We start from the raw sequence: 22,961 nt of genomic DNA, 5'->3' as shown, positions 1-22,961 counted from the left end.
GGTTCATTATCAAGGTATTAGTAATGAGGTAAAACCATCATATCGGAAATAAACAGAGTTTGAGGAAACAAAATTAAGGTCTAGAAAATGCTGTTGTAAAATGACATAAGCTATCGATGATGACAAATTTGTTGTGTCATGAACAACGATATTATTCCGATATCAATTATATATAAAAGCCACGGTACTTCAAAAATATATTGCACAAGGGAACCGTAACGATAAATACAAAGTTATTACAGTGAACTTTTCAAACTGACACAAAAGATCGGAAGTTTACACAAAACCCAAGGTCAAATCCATCTGAACATTTGCGAAATAATAAGCTCTTAATGCTTTGGCTTCTCTTCTTCAGCACTCCTAGTATTCCATGGAAGTTTGTCAACAATTTCACCTAACTTCGTCTCCAACAAAGTTTATAATTTTGGTCTTACACAAAGCTAATTTTATAGGGGGATTTTTCGTTGACCATAAATTCTTTCCAGTTTTATTGAATCACTGCTAAATTTTTGAAATTCATCATAGAATCTTCAAATTTCAACTGGGCATGTCATGAAAACACCTCAAGTTGATACGAGATGCTATATATTAATGAAATGGCATATTGTGATAAAACCGTTACAAATATTTTTTTTAGCAAACTAAGTTTATTATCATTTAGACAGAACATAGATGGGACAGAAGATAGAAGAGGAAAGCAGAGGAATTATTAGACGGATTTTCAGAACAGAAAGGACAACTCAACCTCCCTACTTTGAGATAAGTACTTGTCTAACTGCAACACATAACTTTAAACTGAATGATAGAAGAAGGAATGGTTTGCCATTTAAAGTGGAGTTAAATAAGTGGATCGAATTAGGGTAAATTATTTAAGGTTTAAGGTCAAAATAATATCTTTTTTAAAGACAGTTCCCTTTTTTTTCCACTGTATTTACACTACTGGACATAAATTAGATATCATCTTTCAGCAAAAAAAGTGCTATTCAAAAAAAGCGTATATATCAAAACAGTGGAATATTGATATGAGTAAAGAGAGTGAAATACTTCAGAAATAAAATATCAAACTCAAATTACTGGTTTCCTTTAGCTTTAGCCAAGTCTAGGCAAGCAGCTTAGCATGAATAACGTTATTTACATGTCGAGTACAAATAATGATTGAAAAGCATCTTCTTCGGCAGCAAAAAACTTCCAAAAATATCGAAATGCGAAATACGGAAAGAGATTTCAATTATTACTCAAAGTGAGTAGTGGTAATTCATGGTTTCATCTTTGGAATTATATATGCAAAGAAGAAAATATATGCATGTATATAAAGAGGATGCTCCTGCAATGTTTTTACAAGCAAATTAACTAGATTTCGTTTCCATGAAATTGAAAAAACTTAGGCCTAACTCGAATCCCAGAAAACATGCAGCATTTGCTGGAAAGGCACGTAACATTACCGGCGTAAAACCTCTGAATAACGCTTTTGGACCTTCTTCATGCATTATCTCTTTGAATACGCCACGTATTCCTGGAAAAGAAAATATTGAAATTAATAGTAACAGTCAGACGCAAACAGTTAGGTTGATGATAATGGAACAGAAATTATTGACAAAAGTGCATCAAATCGAAATTTCTTCATTAACTGTTGGTCGATTATAAAATGTTCATTTGTCATCAACTTTAAAATAAGAAAACTCTTACTAATCCCTAGAGGTCATCTTTCAAGAAAAAAAGCAAGAAATTATAAAAGTTAATCCTCAGTTTTACATCCAAGAAGAAATAAGAAATTATGGTACCTTCTGGATATTTCCCTTCTGGTGCTGTTTGTAAACGCGATTTTAATACATCTGGTGGAATACATACAGACCAATTAGCAATACCTGCTAAACCACCCGCCAGTAATGTTGACAATGGACTCAAATTTCTGGTTGCATTGTCACCCGCAAAAATTTTTTTGAGATGTTCATAGGTAGCTAAATAAATGCCACTAGCTGGAATGTCTGCAACAATAACCATTTATTAGTACGAAAATTTTTGAAAAGAAATAACAACCATTAATGGCTACCAACATTATAGGAATAGAAAATCCAACACTATCATTATTAAGCAGCCCGGGAAACGAAAAGACATAAGTGATAAGTCCGATGTAAAAAGTGCACTATTTTGTGAATGTGAAAATTTCAACCTCTGACCTCTAAGTAAAGTTGCCATTGCACCTCTGTAAATGCTTCTTATACCACCTTGCTTGTATAATTTCCGAAAGACATCAATTGATCCGGTGTAATGTTCTGAAGATGGATTTGTAGAACCCGCCTGCTGGACCTGAAATCAACTCCATTATATTGGAAAACTGAAAGTTTCATTGAAACTCGAAACCATATCATCTCGTCATAAGATAAATGGAATCGATAAGATTGAAAATAAAGTCTGAAGGAAGCTTAATTCCTACTCGTAAACTTCCCTCAATGTAAAATAATGCAACCTGTAACAAACACTTGATACGTTCACCAGGTACCATGATCACAGTAGTGAAAACGCCAGCTAGGCCACCCGAAAACAGATTTTGAACGAATGTCATCTCTTGACCCGGAGATGTTTGCTGCAACCATTTACCAAACGAACAGCTGCCAAAATAAACGGCAAATAAAGGCGTAACTCCAATAATAGGAGCACTCATACCCTAAAATTTAATTGGCAAAATATGAAAGTAATAATCGAAAATCGAAAATCTTATAAACTGAAGAAGATAAACTTGCAAATATCTTACTAAGATGTTACGACAGTTTTATACTCCGGTATCTTATGAATATCACCAAATATCCAGCCTCAGGATCAACAAACAAAACAGACCTTATATAAAGCGAAAAATCCTTCCCTGACAATGATTTGCCTGGTGCAATCTAATGCTCCTGTATATAATGGTCGAGTACCAGGTAGCAGTTTTGGCATCGTCTGTAACCGTACCTTCACGGTATCAAAAGGATGCCCCGTAGCAACGCAGAATATACCACCAACACCACCAGCAATAAAATTCCTCAAAATCTCATAATTTACACTGTCTGATATCGACATGTCGTTTTCGTAGTGTAAAATCTAAAGAATAAAACTTTATAATTCTGAAATTCAAATTTGGTTAGAATCGTAATCCTAAATACTCATATAATTATGGTAGAAACTCATCGTTTGGGTAGTGGTATAGGTTCAACCTCTCGTAATTATCATCGGCAAAAAATAATCTGTGATCACACAATTATCACAGTTACTGCCGTCTGACTAGGCTTCGCAAACGAAAATATGTGAAGGGCTTTACCCAAACTTGATACACTGATGGCTAAAAAGACCAATACGGGATTGCCAAGCATGACTGTGACCAATATCCTGAATCGCCTGCATACAGGGTTGGGTCTGCCGCTTTCAATGCACCCTATTACCTGTTTTGTCCCACGCCTGTCGTTACGAACTTTTGCAAAAGTGAGTGTATCTTTCCAGTCCGTGCGGAAGATTTTCTTAAGGTGAGGACGGTTTAATTGGAGTACCATACTCTGAGATAGATGGCCTTATAGGGTTAAACAAGCTCTATCTCCTCGGTTTTGGGATCAGAGTAGTCCTTCTCCTAAGACGGTCACCGGAGGGCTAGTGAGCCCATCTTTCCTATGGACACTTTGTCTAAACCTTCAGTTCAAACCTATCTGGGATGGGAGATCCTATCGGAGGAGGCATATTGACTGTCAGCATAGCTTGAAATCTTGTTAGGCTTAAAATCTCATCAAGCTTCTCTACGCAACAAGGAGATATCTGTGAAGAAGTGTTCCAGTTATAACAAATAGAAAATTCACAGTTCGATAGATTTGGACCTCAGTTTACAAATATTCGTCATTTATAGATATCAATCTTCCGTTCTCAGACAATGTAGATGTTTTCTAACCCTTACTTTGATGCAAAAAAAAAAAAAAATCACTGAACTCCGCCAATTTCAACAAAAAAAATTTAGAACACAAATTTTAATGACCTATAAAAATTCTTAAATTTTCTTTTATTACGTATCATATTTATTATCGTGAAATAAGGGGAAATAATCAGGCAAAAACAACTGCAACATTGAAAATGCAAAGATTTTTCAACAGTATTATTTGTCATCAAAGCAAAGGATTAGAAATGCAATGAAACAAATATAATACATTTAAGCCATTAAATTAGCCTAATAGTCTTTAGAGTGACATAATTTGCGGAAGAATCAAGGAAACAAAGGAAGACATTTACAAGATATAATTTTCGTACATCCTTTGCCTTTGTACTTTGTTCTGTGAACTTATGTGGTTGTTCAATATTTAAACAAATCACACATGGAAGAAATGAAATACAACAATTTTCAATCTTTTCAAATGATAAATTTCCGGCTTAATTTAAATGTATGATGATAAATTTGACTCTAAAAAAAATTTTTACAAAAAAGTCAAGCAATCAGTAATAATGTGGAAATGAAAATTTTCTGAGATGACCCAAATGAAATTCACAGCATCAGATCACAAAAAAAAGTATGTTCGATCGCGTCATCTCAAAGACGGTAAATCAAAGTGAACAGTAAACTTTGTATTTTTCACGTAAAATTTCTTCGAAAATTTTGTTAGTTTAAATTGAATCATTAATATTTGTTGATCATTAATACGTCAGATATGTGCAACCTTTAAAGTAACTCAATATATTGATCTTATCACACTGTACAATTATATCTAGCATTATCACCCATACTATTAATTAATTGTTTCAACGAATGTTACTCAGAGTGAAATTATGAGAGCATGGAAAAGAAAAGAAAAAATCTTTGTCAAAAATAAGTAATTGGTTTGAGCTATAAGAAGAAATGTATACTGTAGCAGGAAGGAAGGCGTTGAATGAAGTGAAAAACAACATTTAAACTGGTATTTTTAGGAGAGAAACAACAATCTGCTGAAAATAATAACAGAAAAATTGGTCTAATAATGTAAATCAAGAGAAACAAACATTAACTAAACATACAAATTCCACTTCATAAACCTGGCATAGATGATTGTTAGCACTTCAATTTGAGTAAGATAGACATGACTTATGTCATCATCTACCTTCATTTAATATTTATTGATGCACTCATCATCGTCTATATCGTTTAATGTGTTTAAAGAAAACTATCTGTTGTAAACAACCGGAACTTGTCTATAGAATCCAAGATTTTATGACGCATGCGAATATTCTCATATGGAAAGCAGAAATTAGCACGTGAGACTTTAAGCTGGTTTAATAGCATGTTTTAAAATATTTTTACAAAAAAAACAAAAAAAAAAAACCTAAGAATTTCTCTGAGAAGATCTAAAATGTCTTTAAACAATAATAGATTAGGTGATTTAAGCGCTATTCTGACCCAACCTATAAGGGAAGAATCTTAATCATCCTGTAAGCATTCTATTTACTGCTACTTTTTCGACTGAGTATATCCTTTGCACAAGTGGATCAACATAAAATTACGAGAAACGAATTTCTGACTGTTTCACTTAGTTATAATCAAGTTATTACCGACAATATAGCATTAATCCACCGCAAATGTCTACAAATTATTATAAAACTTCATTAAATCCATTACAAATATAACACGACACGAAAAAACATTACAGTAACATTTAGAACATGCAAGCAAACGTTCAGCATTATGAGACTAAATTAAAAAAGAGCTTATGAACTGATGCGATCTGATCACAAATTAATTCAACACAATAGAATTTCGAAAAAAGTTTTTTGTCTTGGAAAAGACCTATTTCAGATGCAAACAGCTTTCCACTTAATGATTTGACTCCGGGGGATTATCGGAACAAGGTTAAATCCACATCATTATCAAAAAAAATATTCCACCTACAAAACCGGTAACATTTCCAGAACAACAAACACTTTTAAATACCAACAAATTTTTAAGTGTACAAAGCTACGAACTGTGCGGGTAATGCATGTTAAACCATTTAAATAAAGACTGAAAAAAACATTGAAAATAAGTTATTTTTATTCAATGGATAGAAAATGCAACAACTCAAAGTAACAACCATCAGAAAGATTTATATATAATACACATTTTTCTTGCTAAGCTCCTTTTTGGTAAACCAAAAAATGAAAAAGACAGCCATCATCATTCACTCCACGATTGTTCAAGTGTAATTGGGACGAAGACAACAGGCATACAGTATCTTTTGAAAATAGTAGAAATGAAAAAAGGTAACTTGGACCCAGTTAAAACTTTTTAAAAAGAAATATTTTGAAGCGAACGATATGGCAAGAACAATTATCTACAGTAAGACAAGAAAACAATAAAATGTTACAAATTAACTTATATCTTCGGCCTGAAACGATGGCACATCTATTAGATCACTGTTTCAGGTTGTAGGTAGTAATAAAACATATTATTTTATTACTGCCCAGCATATGCAATATATAAATACGTTACATATTATTTTATAACTGCCCAGCATATGCAATATACAAATAGAATATACATCTGTAAAGTCAAAAGCAAAATGATCACTGCTTAATTACTCTGATGACACAGTTCACTTCTTTTATTTTTAAGTATTCCTGCTCTATCAACATTATGACACAATCACTTAGAGTCGTTGCCAAATTCCAAGATGTCAAAATCGTGCTTCAGAAATGTTTGCAACTGAAGCCATAAATTTTTTTGTCATACTTTACTGTCATTGGCATTTCATTTCTCCAGAATACGCGTCATGCAGAGAGAAATTCAAAAGCTACAATAATTTAAAAAGAAAAAGTCGAACAGATCCATTTTTAATATCGAGCTCAAATCAAGCATCAAGCAATCCTTCATGAAAAAGATGTTCACGCAAAGACTGAAATATGTGAAGTTGTTCATCCACTGGAAGCCAAAAAATCTGTTGCAAAAGCTTTGATGGATTGGGGACTCTGAAAATGAAAAAACAAAAAACATGATTAGCGCGTTGTGTTCCATCTGTAAAATTTGAAATTTTTACTTTCTTCTAAAACCTTGTAAGAAATTTGCAAATAAGCTGCAAGAATTTACACGCTCTAAACTTCCTTTTGCATTTTTTTGATGAATATAACTGTAAGAAAAGAAAAGAAAACAATTTAACTTATAAGGACACTAACTTGATAAAGGTGTGAATATAAACATTCACAAACGTTCCCATAAGAAGCTGACAGTCAAAGCGATCCATCAGACCACCATGTCCAGGAATGACATCACCAAAATCCTGCAAAACGTACCACCATTAATTCCACCGATGAATAATAGAATCGAATGTATCAAGAATTTTTAAAAAGCAATGCCTTGATTTTGAAAGCTCGTTTGAATCCACTTGCAAAGAATCCACCAAATGGACCTAATATGGAAGCAAACAGGCCCATTACAATCGTATGAAGTAAGAAAGGATAGACTTGAAATGTTGGGGGCTTTTGCATCAATCGTAAGATGATAGAAAGAGGTCGTCCGATATTAAATTCTCTAAAAAAGAAACATCGAATGATTATAATTTGTGCTAGACAAAGTAATGATTACAGTTGGTTCTATCCAAAGCAATGACTATAGTTTGTGCTATTCTAAGTCTACAGCAAACCTTAGAACAAATGACGGCGGAACGGTACAGTTGTAATTTTCCACTGTATAATCTTCCAATGGGCATACAAAAAACGGATGATGAAGAAGGCAATAAGAAAGCTGGAATATAACAAATGTATATAAATGGGGTCTCACCAGTTGTTTTATTAATCGTAATCTTACAAATACAAATTAAAAAATTCAAAAGGAAACTAACTGATTTTGACTGTGAAACAATTACACTGACAGCATATCATACCACTGGGATGGTAAGTATATCTCCCAATGTATACATCAAAAAAATAGACAACGAAACTGAGCCAGAGTAGTTCATTTTACAGTCATACATTGGGAGATGAACTGCAGTGAAAGAATGATTGACAGTCTCGGTAATAGCATTTCAAAACTCCCCGTTAACTTACACCGTCTCATGTTACTTACAATTAAGCCGAATACAACAGTGCTGATACCACCGCCAATGAAACCCTCCCATGTTTTTTTCGGAGATAACTTTATTAGAGGTGTTTTTCCAAAGAAGAAACCGAATACGTAGGACATGACATCACAGCAAATCACCATTGAAACCGGAACAAGAAACCTAAAATAATTTTACGGACCTATCATAAACCATAAGTGATTCACAAATGCAAAGAACGATAATTAACATAAAGTTTGCAGGACATAAACTAACCATATAAGTCCTTGAAAAATATTCTGGATAATGAGGAATGATTGTGAGACAATCAATAACAGCGTTACATGCGACCAAGCGAACTGAAAGGGAAGCAGAACAGTCACATAAGTCACGAAGATTTAAAGCTAAAACTAACTACTTGATAACAAATTTAAAATCTCTTGAGTAATGCAACATCTTTTAATCTGGAACACATTCGATAGTTCACAGTTTTGAACAAAAATCAATTTGGAAGAAAAAAGATCAGAAGGAAAAATAAGACCAATCAAGAAACCCATAAAAAGCATTTATTTTTTATAGCTTTTATACGACTAAAACTTACTAGTGAGAATTGCCGCAGATAGTAACCTTTTCGCAATGACAAAACAAACCACACGAAACCTGTACAGTATAGAGCGAAGCTAATCAAACGATGATGTGCCACCAAGAAATGTAAAAACTGCTGAAAACTATGCATAGTGCAGCAAACATTAAAGAAAAGATAATTTCCGGAAATGAGGGTAACTAGTGCGGACAATAAGCTATGTGTTTCCATACAGTGTATTGATAATGATTTATGCACAACCGAGTCTATGGGTTGACTCTATACCGAAATGTTTCATTTCATACTACTGTTGCGAGAGCACACGCAGCTAAAACTAATGGAGTTCAAGTCCAAAAGTTCACCCGTGCGAAATCAGACACTGAAAGCAACAGAATGAACTGAAAAACAAAGATTTGTAAAGAATAAGCTTTAAAAGTAAATACAGAAGAGTTCTCCTGCAAAAGTACTCCTAAAAAGGATTAAATATAAAAATACGTACATCTTTTCTCAGCAAAATACCCCAATAGTCGATTAGGCTTTCACCAAAGAAAAAGTAATTTGATGATAGCAGAAAATACCATGAAAGCGCGCGGAACCATGGTAACGAATAAAGACGATACACTGCCAGACCAATAGTAATGATTTCATGGAAGCACCAAAATTGTATGACAAATACCTAAACCATCTCTCACAATTCAATAAGCCCTCCAGTAACAGTACTTTTTGAAGTTTACTAAAAAGCAAATTTTACCAAAGCCATAAGCCATGTAGCTCCCATTTTGATGATTACAGAGAATAGAGAAACCATAATGACTGAAAAAATACCGCGCACAACCCAATTTCGCCATCTGGAAGTAAGCAATAAAATAAGCAATAAAACATTACATTTTTTTCAATCACTCCGACAGTCTGGTCATTTAGTAGATAAGCTTCTCAGTGATGGACAGCCTTAATCAGGTAATGTCTTGCATGAGATTCTTCAAAGCTACCAAAACTGCAGACCGTAGGTAGCTCACCTTTTTCGGTGAAAAAGTGGAATAATCTTAAAGTTAGTTGACCTATTAACGATATACCTTGGTGGTAAGGGTGAAAGAACAGGATCAATAAATGCTCCCAAATGATCGGAACCCTGCGGCAAATCCTTCGTTAGCTGTGAAATTCTATAAAAGATTACATTTCTTTTAAATGCAAGTGAAGAAAATGCAATTTCACAAAGCACAACAGAGTTAATAAAACACAACGTCAACACTGCATCATCTTAACGAGAGAAAAACTTACTTTTCTGTAGCTTTAATGCTGTAAATAATTGAATTTAAAGATGAGATTTTCAACAAACAAACAATTCTTGAAATTACTAAGGGAATCATACGGCTGACATCACGAACTTCTTTCAGGAGGACTACGCATTGTAAAGAGTAAATACTGGCGAAGTATAGTACTGACAGCGATTGTTTGCACAGCGAAGATTTCTAAATAAAGATTTCAAACAGAGCACGCAGTATTTGAAACTAAAATCGACAAAGACAGCTACATATCTCTTACCTTTCACCATCAATGAGGCCATCCGCATCACTTTCGTCTGACATTGTCCGAACATCCGTTTTCTGTAGGATAAACGATGCATCACCACTGCTAGGATGACTTCTAGCATCTGTTGATCCCGCTTTTCGTTGACGGAGGGATTCCTCTTCCATAATGTCCACCTGGAAAAAATGAGGACGAATTATTCAACTACTCCTAACTCACTACGAAGACAACCCACAAATCAAATTTTACAAGAAAAGTCAATAAATGAAAGAATTATCCGTGAAATACACGCAGTTTTAAAATTGCCCGTGAAATACGCCTGAACTCCTCACAAAACCCGACGATTTTTACGTTCCCATATTATCTGCAGTTAAATTAATGGGATGCCCTGGCCGAGCTGGGCTAGTTTGTTCCGGTTTACTGTAGTCGTGCCGAAGGGATTTATCCCAGGACATTGATACATAGATCAACACTATAAAAAGTGAAATTTGGCTTGAATTTATTCTCCTGAAAATCTGCCTTTCAACATTATGACGAACATAAAAACTCACTAATTAGTTACTTATAGGTGTAATTATGTGTGTTTACAAAGTCTACCAATAATATGAATATATAAGAATCAAGTAAGGCTAATTTGTTTCAATTATCCCGCATCCACTTAACGAATTCAGTTTCCTACAAAGCCAGGTCACACTGCTTGCATGAGGGTTGACAGATGGTATATATATGCGAAAAGTCAGGAGTAAGGATATATACATGAGGAAACGATGGGCTGTATAACAGTCAGGGAAAGCCATGATGATTTAAACGAGATGCCATGACGTCTGATTTTCATGCTGCTTTTATCCTTATGTGATCAAAGCAAGGATCCTTAATATAATGACGTCACGGAGGCGATGCTTCCTATCTCTCCAGCTAAAGTATCATCTCATGCTGTCATCACATGAGGGTAATCCCGATCATCACGCTGAATTAATAGAAGATGAGAAAATTGACGGGATGAAAAAAAAAGAAAAATCTTGAAAACACAACAAAGTTTTTATACATTCGAAATCAGAAATGAAATTTCTATACAGAAGGAAGTGCTAAATTTGACACACTTTTTTGTGCCTTGAATAAATGCGCTCGCAACGAACTTTTCGCTCGTCTAATTGCGCCTAAATAATCTTCTCATTCCTCCCTATGGTGGCGTGATTTATAACGTAAAACATTTGGTTAAGGCATTCTTTTCCTTAGCCAGGAAAAGAGTCCATGTTCACGGAGGAGGAAAAGGCTTTGCCTTGAAACTAAAATATGAGGACACGCGAAACTTCACTTCTAGATAACTCTGGATATTTACAACAATCGCAACACGTCTGACCAACAAATATTGATGAAGATAACAAATTGTAAACAACTGGTAGCTAAATTCCTAAATCTGGAAAATTAGGCAATGAGGATGTCAAAAGCAATCAGTGAATAAGTCAACTCCTATTGCTTTATTAGCTTTTATTTGTGGAGAAATTTCCGCATGGAAAACAAAAGTGGAAATGAGGATGAGAGGAGAATGGAGAGAGCAATATTTGTCCTTGACACAGAATTTGAACAAAGCAGCGTTCGAATCACATTTTACAGAATAATGGGCGATCTCGAAATAAGGAGGTAACCGGAAGCCATGGTTCTGTTTCTTAAAAACGGAGGCTTTTATCGATTTCATCAGACAGTTAGCCAATAATCTGTCCGGAATAAGTACCTTATCGATGTAAAACTAATATCATAATATGCTTTGTCTTTCATGAAGAGCGGTTTTACACTCGGACTAATCAATCCTGGTTATGGGTTGATACAAATCCGGTTGATGTGTTCATCTGAAGTTTATTGTCTCAAGTATATGTTTTACATGGAGAATCTCTACCATACATTATATAATACATCCTGGAAATTTCCTAATGATGCAGCAGTAGGATGTATGGAGGAAGTAGTAAAAGTTTCAAGGAAGTGGAGAAGACAGGTTGCATTGAATATTTCAAGCTAAATGGTCAGTAAATGTCTATGGGTCGATTAAACGGGACCGTCCATCATACGAGCCTGATTCAGAAGGTTGGCCATCGAGTGGGCAGATGTCCTCTACTAGATGTTTGATAGTATCAAAGAAAACAACAGGAACAAAAAGGAAAAGAAGTAAAGTGAAGAGGAAGACAAATGCATGAATTTGAAGTTGCTAAAACAGTTGGTAGAATAAATAATACTGCAAGAAACTGAATGGAGAGAGAGAGAGGGGTAGAAAGAAGAGGAGAGAATGGAGAATTTGATAACATTTTATCGTGTAAGACGAGTGGGTCTAGGTGATGTCGTAGAAGAAAGCTGAGGAAGGCTTTTTATTTCTCTTGGCTGCTTGTTATCCAGAAATAGTCTCGGATGTCAGCGGAAGCATCATTTCACTCCAGAAGGTTTGCCATTTTATTGATTATTATATTTTGTCAAGTCACTTATGGTATTCATTCTTAAACTAATTTCCTAAAATCTTAACTCTTTCTAATTCCTTTTTTCTTCACATTTCTTTCTTTCTTCTCACAGATTAAACTGTAAGAGTTATAATCATGAAATTTCCTCTCCTTCTCTTTGTACTAAAGGGAAACTTTAGAAATAATATCGAGAAAATAATACATCTTTTAGAGAACATTTGAAATGAGTGTAATTGTTATGACGAAATGAAAACATATGCAAAGAAAAAGATTTGATTCGTTGGTGTGACAGGTGTGACAGAGAAATTCGTGCTACTGCTAATTTTATTATGAGATACCGTTTATGGAATTCTATCAATTTCATTGGAAGAGAAAGTCAAGGAAGTCTCCAGCTCCAAAAAAAAAAAAAATCCCCACCTCGCTTGGATATTTACGTGACATTGCTCTTTGGAAAATTTGATGTCCTTTTACCTGACTTTCTACCTAACCTTCATTGATACAAATGTGCTTTTTCGAATAAACTTAGTTTTTTGTCGAGCTAATATTTGTTGTAATTATAACAAGCGAATCAACAGTATCAACTTTTGATAATACGTTTTGATGTTAAGTCTTATGCTTGCGTTCTTTATGGCTAAATTTGGACTGAAGGAAAATTAAAATTGAAGGTGTGATATTGTGATAGATAACGGTTAACATTAATAAGTACAATTTTGTTTCGGACATATGATTAGGGGATCGTGAATCGAGATTCGGTCTTTTTAGAAAGCAGCTATGTTTGCCGGACAGTTTAGATTACGGAATCAATTTTTGTTAATTAATTAAGCAGGTTTACATTATTTGTAATTACATGAATTGGTTTTTTCGTTTCGTCCCTCAAACAGATATTACCCAACGGCTAAAAATTCACATTTTATGAGCGCTTGTCATCCAAGCTTGGAGAGAAGTCACCCCATTTTACGCATCTTTAATCAATATTAGACAGGATAAAGAGCGAATTTGCAAATACATATTTCATCCCTTCCATCCTGATTGTTGGTCGCAGTTTTTCAAAACGGTTTCATATTTTCGATGACCTGAAGATATTGCGAATTCGAGATTGAGGGTATTTGAGATACTGGATTGATGAAAAAAAGTGGTCACTCATTAGACGTGAGGTTGCTACGAGTTGCGATATATATGATCAAAGACATTTGCTTGAAATAACAATTGCCATAATGGATTATAGTCTTAAAATCTAATGAAGTTAAGGTAATATATTTCCAGGAGACGGCGAACTTATTCGGAAGAAGAGTCGCCACTTTCAGGATGGAAGCTTGGAGTTGTTATCGGAGTAATAATTATGTGTTTTGCAATGCTTTATCCGAGTATGCTTCATCCACTAATATCTTCATTTTTCCGGACTCCACCTGCACGCAAAACAGTAACAAATCGACCACCGATTCATCCGGCGATGAGTTCGCCACGATCTCGTCCTGACTTGCATCCAGGTGTATTTCACAATTATCTTCATCCTTGTTGTTTATCTAGTTTCAAAGCAGTTTTAGAGTGGGTAAATCCTCATTATGGTTCATTTGGATAAAAACAGAAAAAAGAAAAACATTTTCATGGTGAATATATTAATCAACCATTCATTGTTCAGTAGAAAAGATTTGGGTCTTTCAGAAAATATCACTAATTCTTTTCTTTTTCATCCACAGGCATGCGAATGGCAGCAAGTCAACCGGAGATGACTACACCACCTTCCTCATCCAAAGGAATGTTTGCGTGGATGCTTCCAATTTATACAGTTGGTGTCGTCGCATTCCTTATTTATACCCTAGTTAAGGTAACTCTTCATATAATACAAATAACTTGTGGAATAATATGTTTTTTGAGTAATGCAGTGGTCTCCTAATTAGATCAGTATGATTCGTTGGATTTTTTATGGCTGCAGAAATAATTAGTAATACACGTAAAATTCCCAGGTAGTATATATAACTTGTATTAATAAATCCTCGAGTTACGTAATTTTCGGTTCGGACAACAGTTAAAACCCAGATATTATCATTCATCACAATAATTGAGATTCATTGATAAAGAATGAATTATTCTCTTTCCCACTCTCCTGATTCTGTGCTGTCCTCGTATATCAGAAACATCGTGTTTGGTTCCTATTTTTCAATATTTTTGAAAAAATTCAGTCAAAAAAGAAACGACGAATTAAGCGGCATGATTATTCATCGACGGAAAGTGAATCAGACGAAGACTATAATCGAAATGATGGACGTACTGGCGGCATTGGTATAAATTTATTTTGCGTCCCTTTTTTCGTAAAATTCTATTGAAGAGTCTGCATTAAATTATTTCAAGAGGAAAATGATAATTAATTAGGGGCAATTCAGTATGAAATATTTCTCAGACATCCAAAGGTTACATACATGCCGATTTTCAGGTAAACGAAAACTGAAGGGGCTTCAGGAACGTTTAAGGCAAACTGAAATGGCAATGGAAAAGATCTTAGAACAGCTGAACACAATTTCTGCTGAGGCAACTGGCGGAACGAAGCAAAATTTGTCAAAGGAAACAAAAAATAAGGAATCACTAAAGCAGTGTCCTGACCAACAGGATGGAAAAACAGAGCAATATTTGCGGGACCTTGAAGAGGTTTACTTTCTTTGTTTTAAAAGAAAAAACTTCCGGATCATTTTTTGTTACTGAATTAACTGGACAGGTGACTGATTTGCAGATAGCTCCGTCGGCTTTTTTAGTACGGTTATATTTAGCACACAACCGTCAATTACAAGAGAACATATGATATTAACTAATGGGACAGTCCTTATGATTACGACAATAACATTCAGGATGTTAGTATCTATTTATTTCAGTTAATTAACTCTTCCTTTTTTTGAAGGCATTACGCGATTTCAAGGAGCTGTCCAAAAAATACGGAAAAGATGATGAGACTAACACCAGTGACACTGATGGTATATATGATGAGACCGCCATGGATACAAATGAGCAGTGCAAGCTTCAGGAACCCAGTTCTGCCGATGAACATCTAAGAAGGCGTAGAGAAAGCTAAGAATCTGATTCCCAAATACTTCCATGACTGTGGACCCAGTTTGCAGAAAGAAATGGTTTACATAAATTAAACGTCCGTACAAATCCACTATATGAAAGGTTCAGATCCATTATTTCCTTTACTGTTGTTGAAGGTACGAGACAGTCGATGTTTCACCTTACATATAATATATGTGTTCCTCAGACTATCGTAGTAGTTACAGAAGAGTAATTTTTGGATCCGTATCTATTACACCACTATTTGGTTCTCAGAAATATAACTGATGTTCTTGAGAAGCTAACACATATCGAGTGAAAGTACTCCAGATCTCCTGCTTTCGGTTACTTTCTTTCATTCGTTATCTATGTATTGAGAACCAACTGTGATCGCTTCTTTATACATATTTATTTTATGAAACTTCAAATTGGTTTCAAAATATCTTTTTGAAATGCCGACTGTATTTAAAAAAGAACATTTCTAACCATATATGGCAAACGACATATGCACAACGCAGTCAGTTCATTCCACACTCATGTAATTACGACCGTCTAACTCATGCTTTTCAAAAGAAGCAGTATGTCGCAACTTTATATTTCCAGATCAGTTCTTTGTTCCAAGAGTAATATGTAAATGTCAGCGGTTTTGTTGAATCAAGTTAACCCTCTCCGAAAATTTTCAGGAAGCCAATTTCATACATCCTCAAGAGGAGGTGTAGTAATTTCACAATGTACTTATTGAATGCTTCAGTACTATCCATGAATCATACATCAAGGAGAGTTCTTATCATTTAACTTCATCTCCTGGAACGGAATTTTAGAGATATTCTAAAATGGGAAGAGAAGGAAGTAATACACATACCAAATTAAAGGGTCAACGCCATAATGAACGTTAGATGTATTTTATATATTATAAAGAAATGAAACAAGCCATTTCTCTTACGACACAAATGTATCCTGGTGAGGGCATCCAACCAGAAAAAAAAAGCAGAACTATGTTTATACAGTAAACATCTAGAGTAAACAATGCGAGAATAAATGATTAACCCGTTCTATGAATGAATTTAAGTAGTTTTATGATATTTAAGGGGGAAGATGGGAGAGGAAAAGAAAGGAGGGAAGCGTAACATTGTCGCAAAAACTTTAATTTTTCCTCCGGCATTACTGAAGAACCACAATCATGTGCACCGACAATAATATTAAGAAAATAAGCTCCGTAAAATAGACGCAACATTTTAATGTACGTTGCGTCGTCGTCTTTGGTTTGCGAAAATACCGAAAATGTATCATAACATGGAGACTATTTCGATGTTACGGAGCAATCGAAATATCGGGGGAAAAATGAGCAAAATTAGTGGGAGCACTGATCGAATTCAGTCCAGAAGGGATCCCTAGGAGGAATTCAGCTTCGCGTACCTCATGCCATTGTTAGCTTCTGTGGGCAGATTATCCGCCACTTCGAGATCAGCATTTTGCCATTCAGTAGCTGCGACTGGATCCGAATGTGCCAATCCTCGAATCTGCACTTCGGTACCGTAACCTGGGTTTTCAAAAGCTACCGACGGGTCTCGGTCTGAAAGTGGTTGACTGCGATGAAGTTTCTGGACTACCCTTAACCATGCATTTGTCCGTATCGTATACACAACAAATGATGCTGCTGCAGCGACCAGAAATGCAAAGAAGAATGCCGAAATGAATGTATGACTTCGTGTTGGACCTGAAATGTATTAAGTTCATTAAGCGTAATTTCACCGATATTATCCGCAAAATTGCAAATTTTTAGTTCAGTACATTTAGTGTTACCGAAATGAAAAACACGTGGAAGCTCAAGTCGTTGTCTGCAAGTTAATCAGCAATTTCAACCCATCAAACATCATCTTTTAAGGAAGAGACCAAATCCTTTCATCTAAAGATGAGGAGTATGTAATACTATTTTCTGAGTTCAACTTTCATAAATTCTAAAAGCACGAAATCTCCGATTCAAAATTCATGAAAATTCGAGCACATCACTAACTAAAAATTGACGACGCAATGAACTTTACCGAAAGTATTGACAATCTTCGTTTCCAAAAATGGTGAATGGCCGAGAGCATTCGCAGAGACTAGTGCAAGGTCGTAATTTGTATTAGGGTCGAGGCCATCTATGACAACTTCCGTATTGCTAGTTTTCACAACTGTAAAGTTGCCGTCGCTGTTTTCCTGACGGTAATATATAGCATATACTTTATATGGATCAGCTTCTGTTTCAGTCCAGGATATCTGAAAATCTAACATTATAGGATTCGGGAATAATGTTAATCACAACAGGTAAAAGAGACAAAGAGGAAGAGAATGTTTGTTTAAGTGCGCTGTAATGACGACTAATGTGGTATAATTCATGTTTCAGTGACAAATTAAGATGACAACGAGGCGGGGTTAACTGGAAATTTACTGAAATCAACTGCTTTTAACTATACTTATCTACAAGTCATCCTGAAGTGTAATTTGACGACTAAATCGATTTGGAATTAAGAAGATGCACGGATATTCAGGAATTGGACAAGTACGGCCCCATACAATGCAGAGAATGGAAATAACCTTGACTGAATCAGGAGAAACGCTTTCATAACGAAGTAGTGTCGGAGGTAAGGGGGCTCGTTCATGCCCCCTAATCATGCAGGCTACAGCTCTTGGTGCAAATATTGAACATAACGCACTGTTCGAAACCTTGCCACCGCTGCACATACTTAGACAATCTGACGGAATGCGTGCTCTCATGCAACACGATCGATGATCTCGACCATCGTTTGCACACCGCAGTAAATCTATAACTCTTTTGAATAAAATATTCAGTCTTGTATCATTTCTACATTTTTACATCATTTCTACAAAAAAAAATGAAGGTCTTCTATCATTCTTCGCCATACAACAGAATTGACGTGCAAAGATATTCGGAACTGGACAAGTACGATCTCTACATAAAAACGCCACAGCAAATAATCAGTCATGTTACGGAAATAATTTTCAATTTCTACATAAATCAGCAATTTACAGTGAAGAAACGAAAAAAGAAACCTTCTGAAAAAGCTGAACAATCACCATCAATTTCTGGATTCACTGAACAGACACCCAAGCACTTTTCGGATATTTTTGCTTCGACACAACACTGCAACAGACTTCCCACTTCAGAATAGTATTTTGCATTTCGACAAGCAGTAAATCATGAATTGTATTACAAACTGTATTATAACTGTACAATAAATAATACGTAAAGATACCTGCAATATAAAACGAGGTGTCAATGGTAAGGCAGCTTTAGCAATATTCAGTTCGGCACCTTTTGTAACTTCAATACCATCTGCACCAATTGCTTTACAAGAGTATATTCCATTTCGACCCGTTACATTTTTTATCTAAAAAACAGAATGTGTCTTTTCAAAATACTAATCTGGTGACCAGCAAGGATAAGGAGACAAGCAAACCATAGAATACTTGCACAAAGGATCGACTGAACGGAACAAATAGTTCATTCAATATCTATAATGAAATCAGTAGGAAGAAGGAACACTTAAAGTAGAAACTTCGAGTCCGTACAGGTGGAAAACTTCTGTTAAATTATATTTTGTCTTTCCCCGCACTCGCTTTCCCACATCCTCATCGAAGATATCTGGTTTTATCAGGAAAAAAAAATGTTTCAAACAGAACATACAAGAAGAGTGTGCAGGTACTGATTCATAGCTGTCATCTTCACAAGAACCGGGTCGTTTAGGCGTTCCGTACCTACTGCATTTGGTGATTTTCGATAATGCCATTCTAGTATAGGTTCTGGATAACCTTGTACGATACACTGGATTTCAGCTGATAAATCATCATAGGCATAGATCTGTTCCGTTACCATATTTACTATGGGTCCAACTGTAAAAAATAGACGGAATCGTTCGTTCAGTAATGTTTTTTGTCTAATAATCTCATAATCAGAGAAATATATGAAAATGGTAGGTAACATACGTTGCGTAAAATGATGTGAAATGTATCATTTAGTAAAAACGATACCTTCACTGGATCAGTTCTAGATGTTTTTTTTTGTTTAAAAATTTTTTAACATTCGAAAATTCTTGGATATTTAAAACGTACACTGTACAAAGATATGCATTTGAGCACGATTTTGACGGCCATCGGTGTCCATAACCGTGCATGTTATGAGGTTATTGTTTTCATCCACATTTACAAATGTTTCGACAGTCATCTTTGATGGTTCACTGTGTATCTACAAATTGAACGCATGTTTTAATTTACTTCGAATATATTTTAGGGATTTCAAATGAATGCATATTCAATAAATGACCTAATTACTTAACTTTTTCTCAAGAACTACTTTTGGATCACACTTGGATAATCCTTAATTACTTAGCTTAAACAGGTTCATTTTTTAGCGGCAGTAATTTTTTTATAAAAATTCTAATTGTCCAGTGTGTAAAATATGTCTCATTTATGGTTGAGGACATAGCAAAATGAAATCTTCTAGCATCGTAGCATGTACCTTTTAACACTGGTTGATGTGAAGAGGAATTTGTTTAAGAAAGAAACAGTATGTTAATTACCAATGTCTTTCCAATTAACAAGTCCAAATTAAGAATTCGTTCACTGTGGACAGTACATTTAACCCCAATTTGCTCATTTACACGATAAGTTCGATTAGCATTCTCTGGTGTAACTGTGATCTGCGGCTCCGGTAAGGAATATTCATCTAAATTCATTGCTTATGTATTTCTGGAGGAAAGAAAGAAATTTGATTTTGTGCACGATTCCAAAATTTCTGAAATTTCCCAAGTAATGGTTCTAATACTTTTAGCTGGTTTAAACATTGCTTTAGATCAAAGTGATACCGTGATATCAACCTAAGAAATGAAGATACCTGGAGCGGCAAGCATGGTTACAACTGATGAACTACTGCTCTGCAACTTGCCATCACTTACATATACATATACTTCATAAAGAGAATTCATCGTTAGATTTTCCATCACATACCACATATTTTGCGTTTTAACCTGAAAATATAATAGTTAATAAAGAAGGGGATACAAAAATCCCCACTCTTCGTTATCATTATAATCAATTCTAATTCTTTGTTCCCTTAAATACAAAAAAAAAAAAAAAAATTGATAGAAAGATTTTACATAGTACACACAGATTCAGTACCAATACCTAGAATAGAGATGCAGAAATGTGTGAAAGTAGTACCGAATTCCAAACAGATGCATTTCCAGTCGAGACATAATTAACCATGTACGTTACAGGGTGAGTAATCCTTCGTCCGTTGTAACGAACTGAACTCCAATTCCATGTAATATTTATACGTCGTCCATGATTCCACACAATATGCAATCCAAATGGTGGTACCGGTCTGTCCATATGCTCTAAACAAAATTTTATACAAAAACAGACAGTGGGCATTAATTGGATTTATCCAAAATTTCGTATCTTTTTTTGAAATGAAGACATCTATGAAGACATCTTCATAGTGCTTGTTTGAAAAGAAAAACATCTCGATATAAATTCCTCAAAACATTTACCATTAGGAGGTAGCGTTTCAAATGAAATTTTGAATGATGGAGGACTTGAACCATACTTATTAAATGCTGTCACAAAGGCCGTATAATTTGTATTTATTTCGAGATCGTCAATACGAGCAGAATTCGTTGTAACATTAACCTAAATGATGCAAACGAAAACTGAAAAAAGTACAAAGTATTGCAATCCTTAACTTCTGTGCAATGAAATATATTTTCGGGAAAATAAAATCACGTGTTGGCCGACTGGAATTGAGCAATCCAAATTAATTATATTTCGAGCTATTTGGAGGATTAAACATAATGTTTCACGACTGATATCATGGGTTTTTTACGTGAGATGCATACGTTTTTGTCATACATGCAACTACATCATCGCTGGAAGGACTGATGGATTTTCTGACCGGACCACTTGATGAATTTAAATGGTTAGGGGTTTATCGATATCACATACAGAAAATTGACAAACCTTCCCCATGTCCTTAAAATTTAATGGAACAAATTGAGATTGTTGAAATCTAACCTGCTTGAATACACTGGTGCCCTTCTCGAGTGTTACTTGATAGACATCTGCAGGTCGCTGAGGTGGTATATCCCACGAAAACAGAACTGAAGACGAATTTCTGGAGGTGACTTCTAAATTTGCAACGACACTTGGAAGATTTGTTGTAAGCCACGAATAGCATTTAGCCAGCATTGGAGTATATTCTATGCAATCTCTCTTAAGAGTGAACGGATGTCTGCATGCCGAAATGCATTCATCCGGTATACCTGTAAAACCCTTTGTATAAAGAACACTAGCAAATGTTAAAATTACAAATCGAAAATTGATTTTAAAGAATAACCGGATTCTACACAACATCTTGTATGGTCATGTCCTTCAGAAGTGCACTGAACCCATACGTCGCCATATTCCGAACACTCCGGTGTTAATGCGGTATTGTTAGAACACATGGACAAACAAGTTGTTGAAACACCCCGTTGTTGACAGCAGTCTTTTGCAAAACTAATATTTAAGGCTAAAAATAAACACCAATCATAACCTTCTATGTGCTGATTATCAGTTAGAAAGCTTGAATAACAGTTACTGCAATTCTCTAGGATAACATTAACGATAAAAATATGAGGTAGGACGAACTAAGTACCCAATGAAATATTTTTATGAACTGATATATATTAAGGATTATCAATTCATATTTCAGCCAAATTTCAACAATTGCTTCATACAGTTACAGTTCCACCGAACAAAATTGAAATCCTTTTCCTATTTTAGAGATTTTAGTTGGTATACCAAGGTATGGAAAGATAAACTAACGTTTGGAACAGCAGAATGTGTCAGTTTCGGAAGTCCCGGCTACCACACAGTCATAACCAGGTGGACAGTCCCTTACGCCAGCACCACAATAATACCTGGAAGAGTTGACATCCGTCAGAAAGATTCATTTCAAGAGTTAGAAAAGCAAGCAATTCAGGAATCAAGAAATACCTGTGTCCATTAGGATCATATAATGGTTCTCCATGTGGACAAAATGATGATACTAAAGGATGTGTGAAGAAAATCTGAGCAGTCGACATCAAACTGTCACCAGTAGTTCCGTGACTTTGTAAATAGACTGTGTATTCAGTGTCTGGTAAAAGGCCATATTCAGTATGCGGTGAAGTTACATTATGAACCTGTAACAAAATAACAATATCATATCTTGGTTTGCTAATGCGACCTAGCTTGCTGCCTTTAAGCAATATTCAACATCAACTTTCAAAACTATTTTTATCAATAAAGTGGTCTCTGAAGCCATCTCCAGAACTACCATTATCCCCATTATCCCATGTT

General features: G+C 35.1%; 5 protein-coding genes across 5 annotated transcripts in view; 2 read left to right on the top strand and 3 right to left on the bottom strand.

Moving 5' to 3' along the window:
- Positions 1-1,304: 1,304 nt before the first annotated feature.
- LOAG_03066 (hypothetical protein) lies at positions 1,305-3,083 on the bottom strand. Its single transcript, XM_003138603.2, has 5 exons — positions 2,836-3,083; positions 2,468-2,665; positions 2,178-2,307; positions 1,782-1,985; positions 1,305-1,513 (listed from the first exon to the last, which is right to left on the bottom strand). The coding sequence occupies exons 1-5, from the start codon at positions 3,055-3,057 to the stop codon at positions 1,347-1,349; spliced, it is 921 nt and encodes a 306-aa protein (XP_003138651.1). The 5' UTR covers positions 3,058-3,083; the 3' UTR covers positions 1,305-1,346.
- Positions 3,084-3,312: 229 nt separating this feature from the next.
- Positions 3,313-3,738, top strand: LOAG_03065 (hypothetical protein; the record flags this gene model as incomplete). The annotated part of the gene is made up of 2 exons (XM_003138602.1): positions 3,313-3,497; positions 3,549-3,738. 2 exons carry the CDS (start codon positions 3,313-3,315, stop codon positions 3,736-3,738), a joined length of 375 nt encoding a protein of 124 aa, XP_003138650.1.
- Positions 3,739-6,687: 2,949 nt separating this feature from the next.
- Positions 6,688-10,283, bottom strand: LOAG_03064 (phosphatidate cytidylyltransferase). The gene is made up of 11 exons (XM_003138601.2): positions 10,117-10,283; positions 9,648-9,734; positions 9,326-9,422; positions 9,074-9,250; positions 8,593-8,712; positions 8,268-8,350; positions 8,018-8,174; positions 7,596-7,696; positions 7,309-7,483; positions 7,129-7,232; positions 6,688-6,924 (listed from the first exon to the last, which is right to left on the bottom strand). The coding sequence occupies exons 1-11, from the start codon at positions 10,266-10,268 to the stop codon at positions 6,807-6,809; spliced, it is 1,371 nt and encodes a 456-aa protein (XP_003138649.1). The 5' UTR covers positions 10,269-10,283; the 3' UTR covers positions 6,688-6,806.
- A 2,120-nt stretch (positions 10,284-12,403) lies between these two features.
- LOAG_03063 (hypothetical protein) lies at positions 12,404-16,048 on the top strand. The gene is made up of 6 exons (XM_020446203.1): positions 12,404-12,530; positions 13,809-14,032; positions 14,243-14,370; positions 14,726-14,825; positions 14,977-15,188; positions 15,436-16,048. Exons 1-6 carry the CDS (start codon positions 12,499-12,501, stop codon positions 15,604-15,606), a joined length of 867 nt encoding a protein of 288 aa, XP_020303424.1. The 5' UTR covers positions 12,404-12,498; the 3' UTR covers positions 15,607-16,048.
- Positions 16,049-16,604: 556 nt separating this feature from the next.
- The window catches only part of LOAG_17063 (immunoglobulin I-set domain-containing protein), a gene marked incomplete at its 5' end in the record, with an annotated part of 12,613 nt that continues 6,256 nt past the window's right edge, over positions 16,605-22,961 (bottom strand). Inside the window, 15 exons of the mRNA XM_020449724.1 lie at positions 16,605-17,298; positions 17,624-17,840; positions 18,159-18,385; positions 18,636-18,726; positions 18,839-18,973; positions 19,270-19,475; positions 19,695-19,827; positions 20,162-20,307; positions 20,476-20,608; positions 20,802-20,977; positions 21,134-21,272; positions 21,654-21,901; positions 21,976-22,149; positions 22,446-22,540; positions 22,617-22,804. Coding sequence (XP_020306718.1) covers positions 16,973-17,298; positions 17,624-17,840; positions 18,159-18,385; positions 18,636-18,726; positions 18,839-18,973; positions 19,270-19,475; positions 19,695-19,827; positions 20,162-20,307; positions 20,476-20,608; positions 20,802-20,977; positions 21,134-21,272; positions 21,654-21,901; positions 21,976-22,149; positions 22,446-22,540; positions 22,617-22,804 — 2,634 coding nt within the window. The 3' untranslated portion in view covers positions 16,605-16,972. The remainder of the gene's footprint in view (positions 17,299-17,623; positions 17,841-18,158; positions 18,386-18,635; positions 18,727-18,838; positions 18,974-19,269; positions 19,476-19,694; positions 19,828-20,161; positions 20,308-20,475; positions 20,609-20,801; positions 20,978-21,133; positions 21,273-21,653; positions 21,902-21,975; positions 22,150-22,445; positions 22,541-22,616; positions 22,805-22,961) is intronic.

This window comes from Loa loa (assembly GCF_000183805.2).
Source record: "Loa loa unplaced genomic scaffold supercont3.37, whole genome shotgun sequence".
NCBI classification, from domain to species: domain Eukaryota; kingdom Metazoa; phylum Nematoda; class Chromadorea; order Rhabditida; family Onchocercidae; genus Loa; species Loa loa.
The sequence above is the reverse complement of the archived record's forward strand: the minus strand, read 5'-3'. Positions and strand labels throughout refer to the sequence as shown.

What these genes read in the sequence shown, in the direction of transcription:
- LOAG_03064 (XM_003138601.2), bottom strand. Translation starts at nt 10,268, where the DNA reads ATGGAAGAGGAATCCCTCCGTCAACGAAAAGCGGGATCAACAGATGCT. An exon ending in ATCTGCGGCAATTCTCACTA is followed by an intron (nt 8,351 to 8,592) that starts GTAAGTTTTAGT and finishes CTTCCCTTTCAG; the next exon opens with TTCGCTTGGTCGCATGTAAC. An exon ending in AACGAGCTTTCAAAATCAAG is followed by an intron (nt 7,233 to 7,308) that starts GCATTGCTTTTT and finishes TACGTTTTGCAG; the next exon opens with GATTTTGGTGATGTCATTCC.
- LOAG_03063 (XM_020446203.1), top strand. Translation starts at nt 12,499, where the DNA reads ATGTCAGCGGAAGCATCATTTCACTCCAGAAG. An exon ending in TCGTCCTGACTTGCATCCAG is followed by an intron (nt 14,033 to 14,242) that starts GTGTATTTCACA and finishes TTTCATCCACAG; the next exon opens with GCATGCGAATGGCAGCAAGT. An exon ending in TGGACGTACTGGCGGCATTG is followed by an intron (nt 14,826 to 14,976) that starts GTATAAATTTAT and finishes GCCGATTTTCAG; the next exon opens with GTAAACGAAAACTGAAGGGG.
- LOAG_03066 (XM_003138603.2), bottom strand. Translation starts at nt 3,057, where the DNA reads ATGTCGATATCAGACAGTGTAAATTATGAGATTTTGAGGAATTTTATT. An exon ending in GTATCAAGTGTTTGTTACAG is followed by an intron (nt 2,308 to 2,467) that starts GTTGCATTATTT and finishes AGTTGATTTCAG; the next exon opens with GTCCAGCAGGCGGGTTCTAC. An exon ending in AGAAGGGAAATATCCAGAAG is followed by an intron (nt 1,514 to 1,781) that starts GTACCATAATTT and finishes TTTCTTTTCCAG; the next exon opens with GAATACGTGGCGTATTCAAA.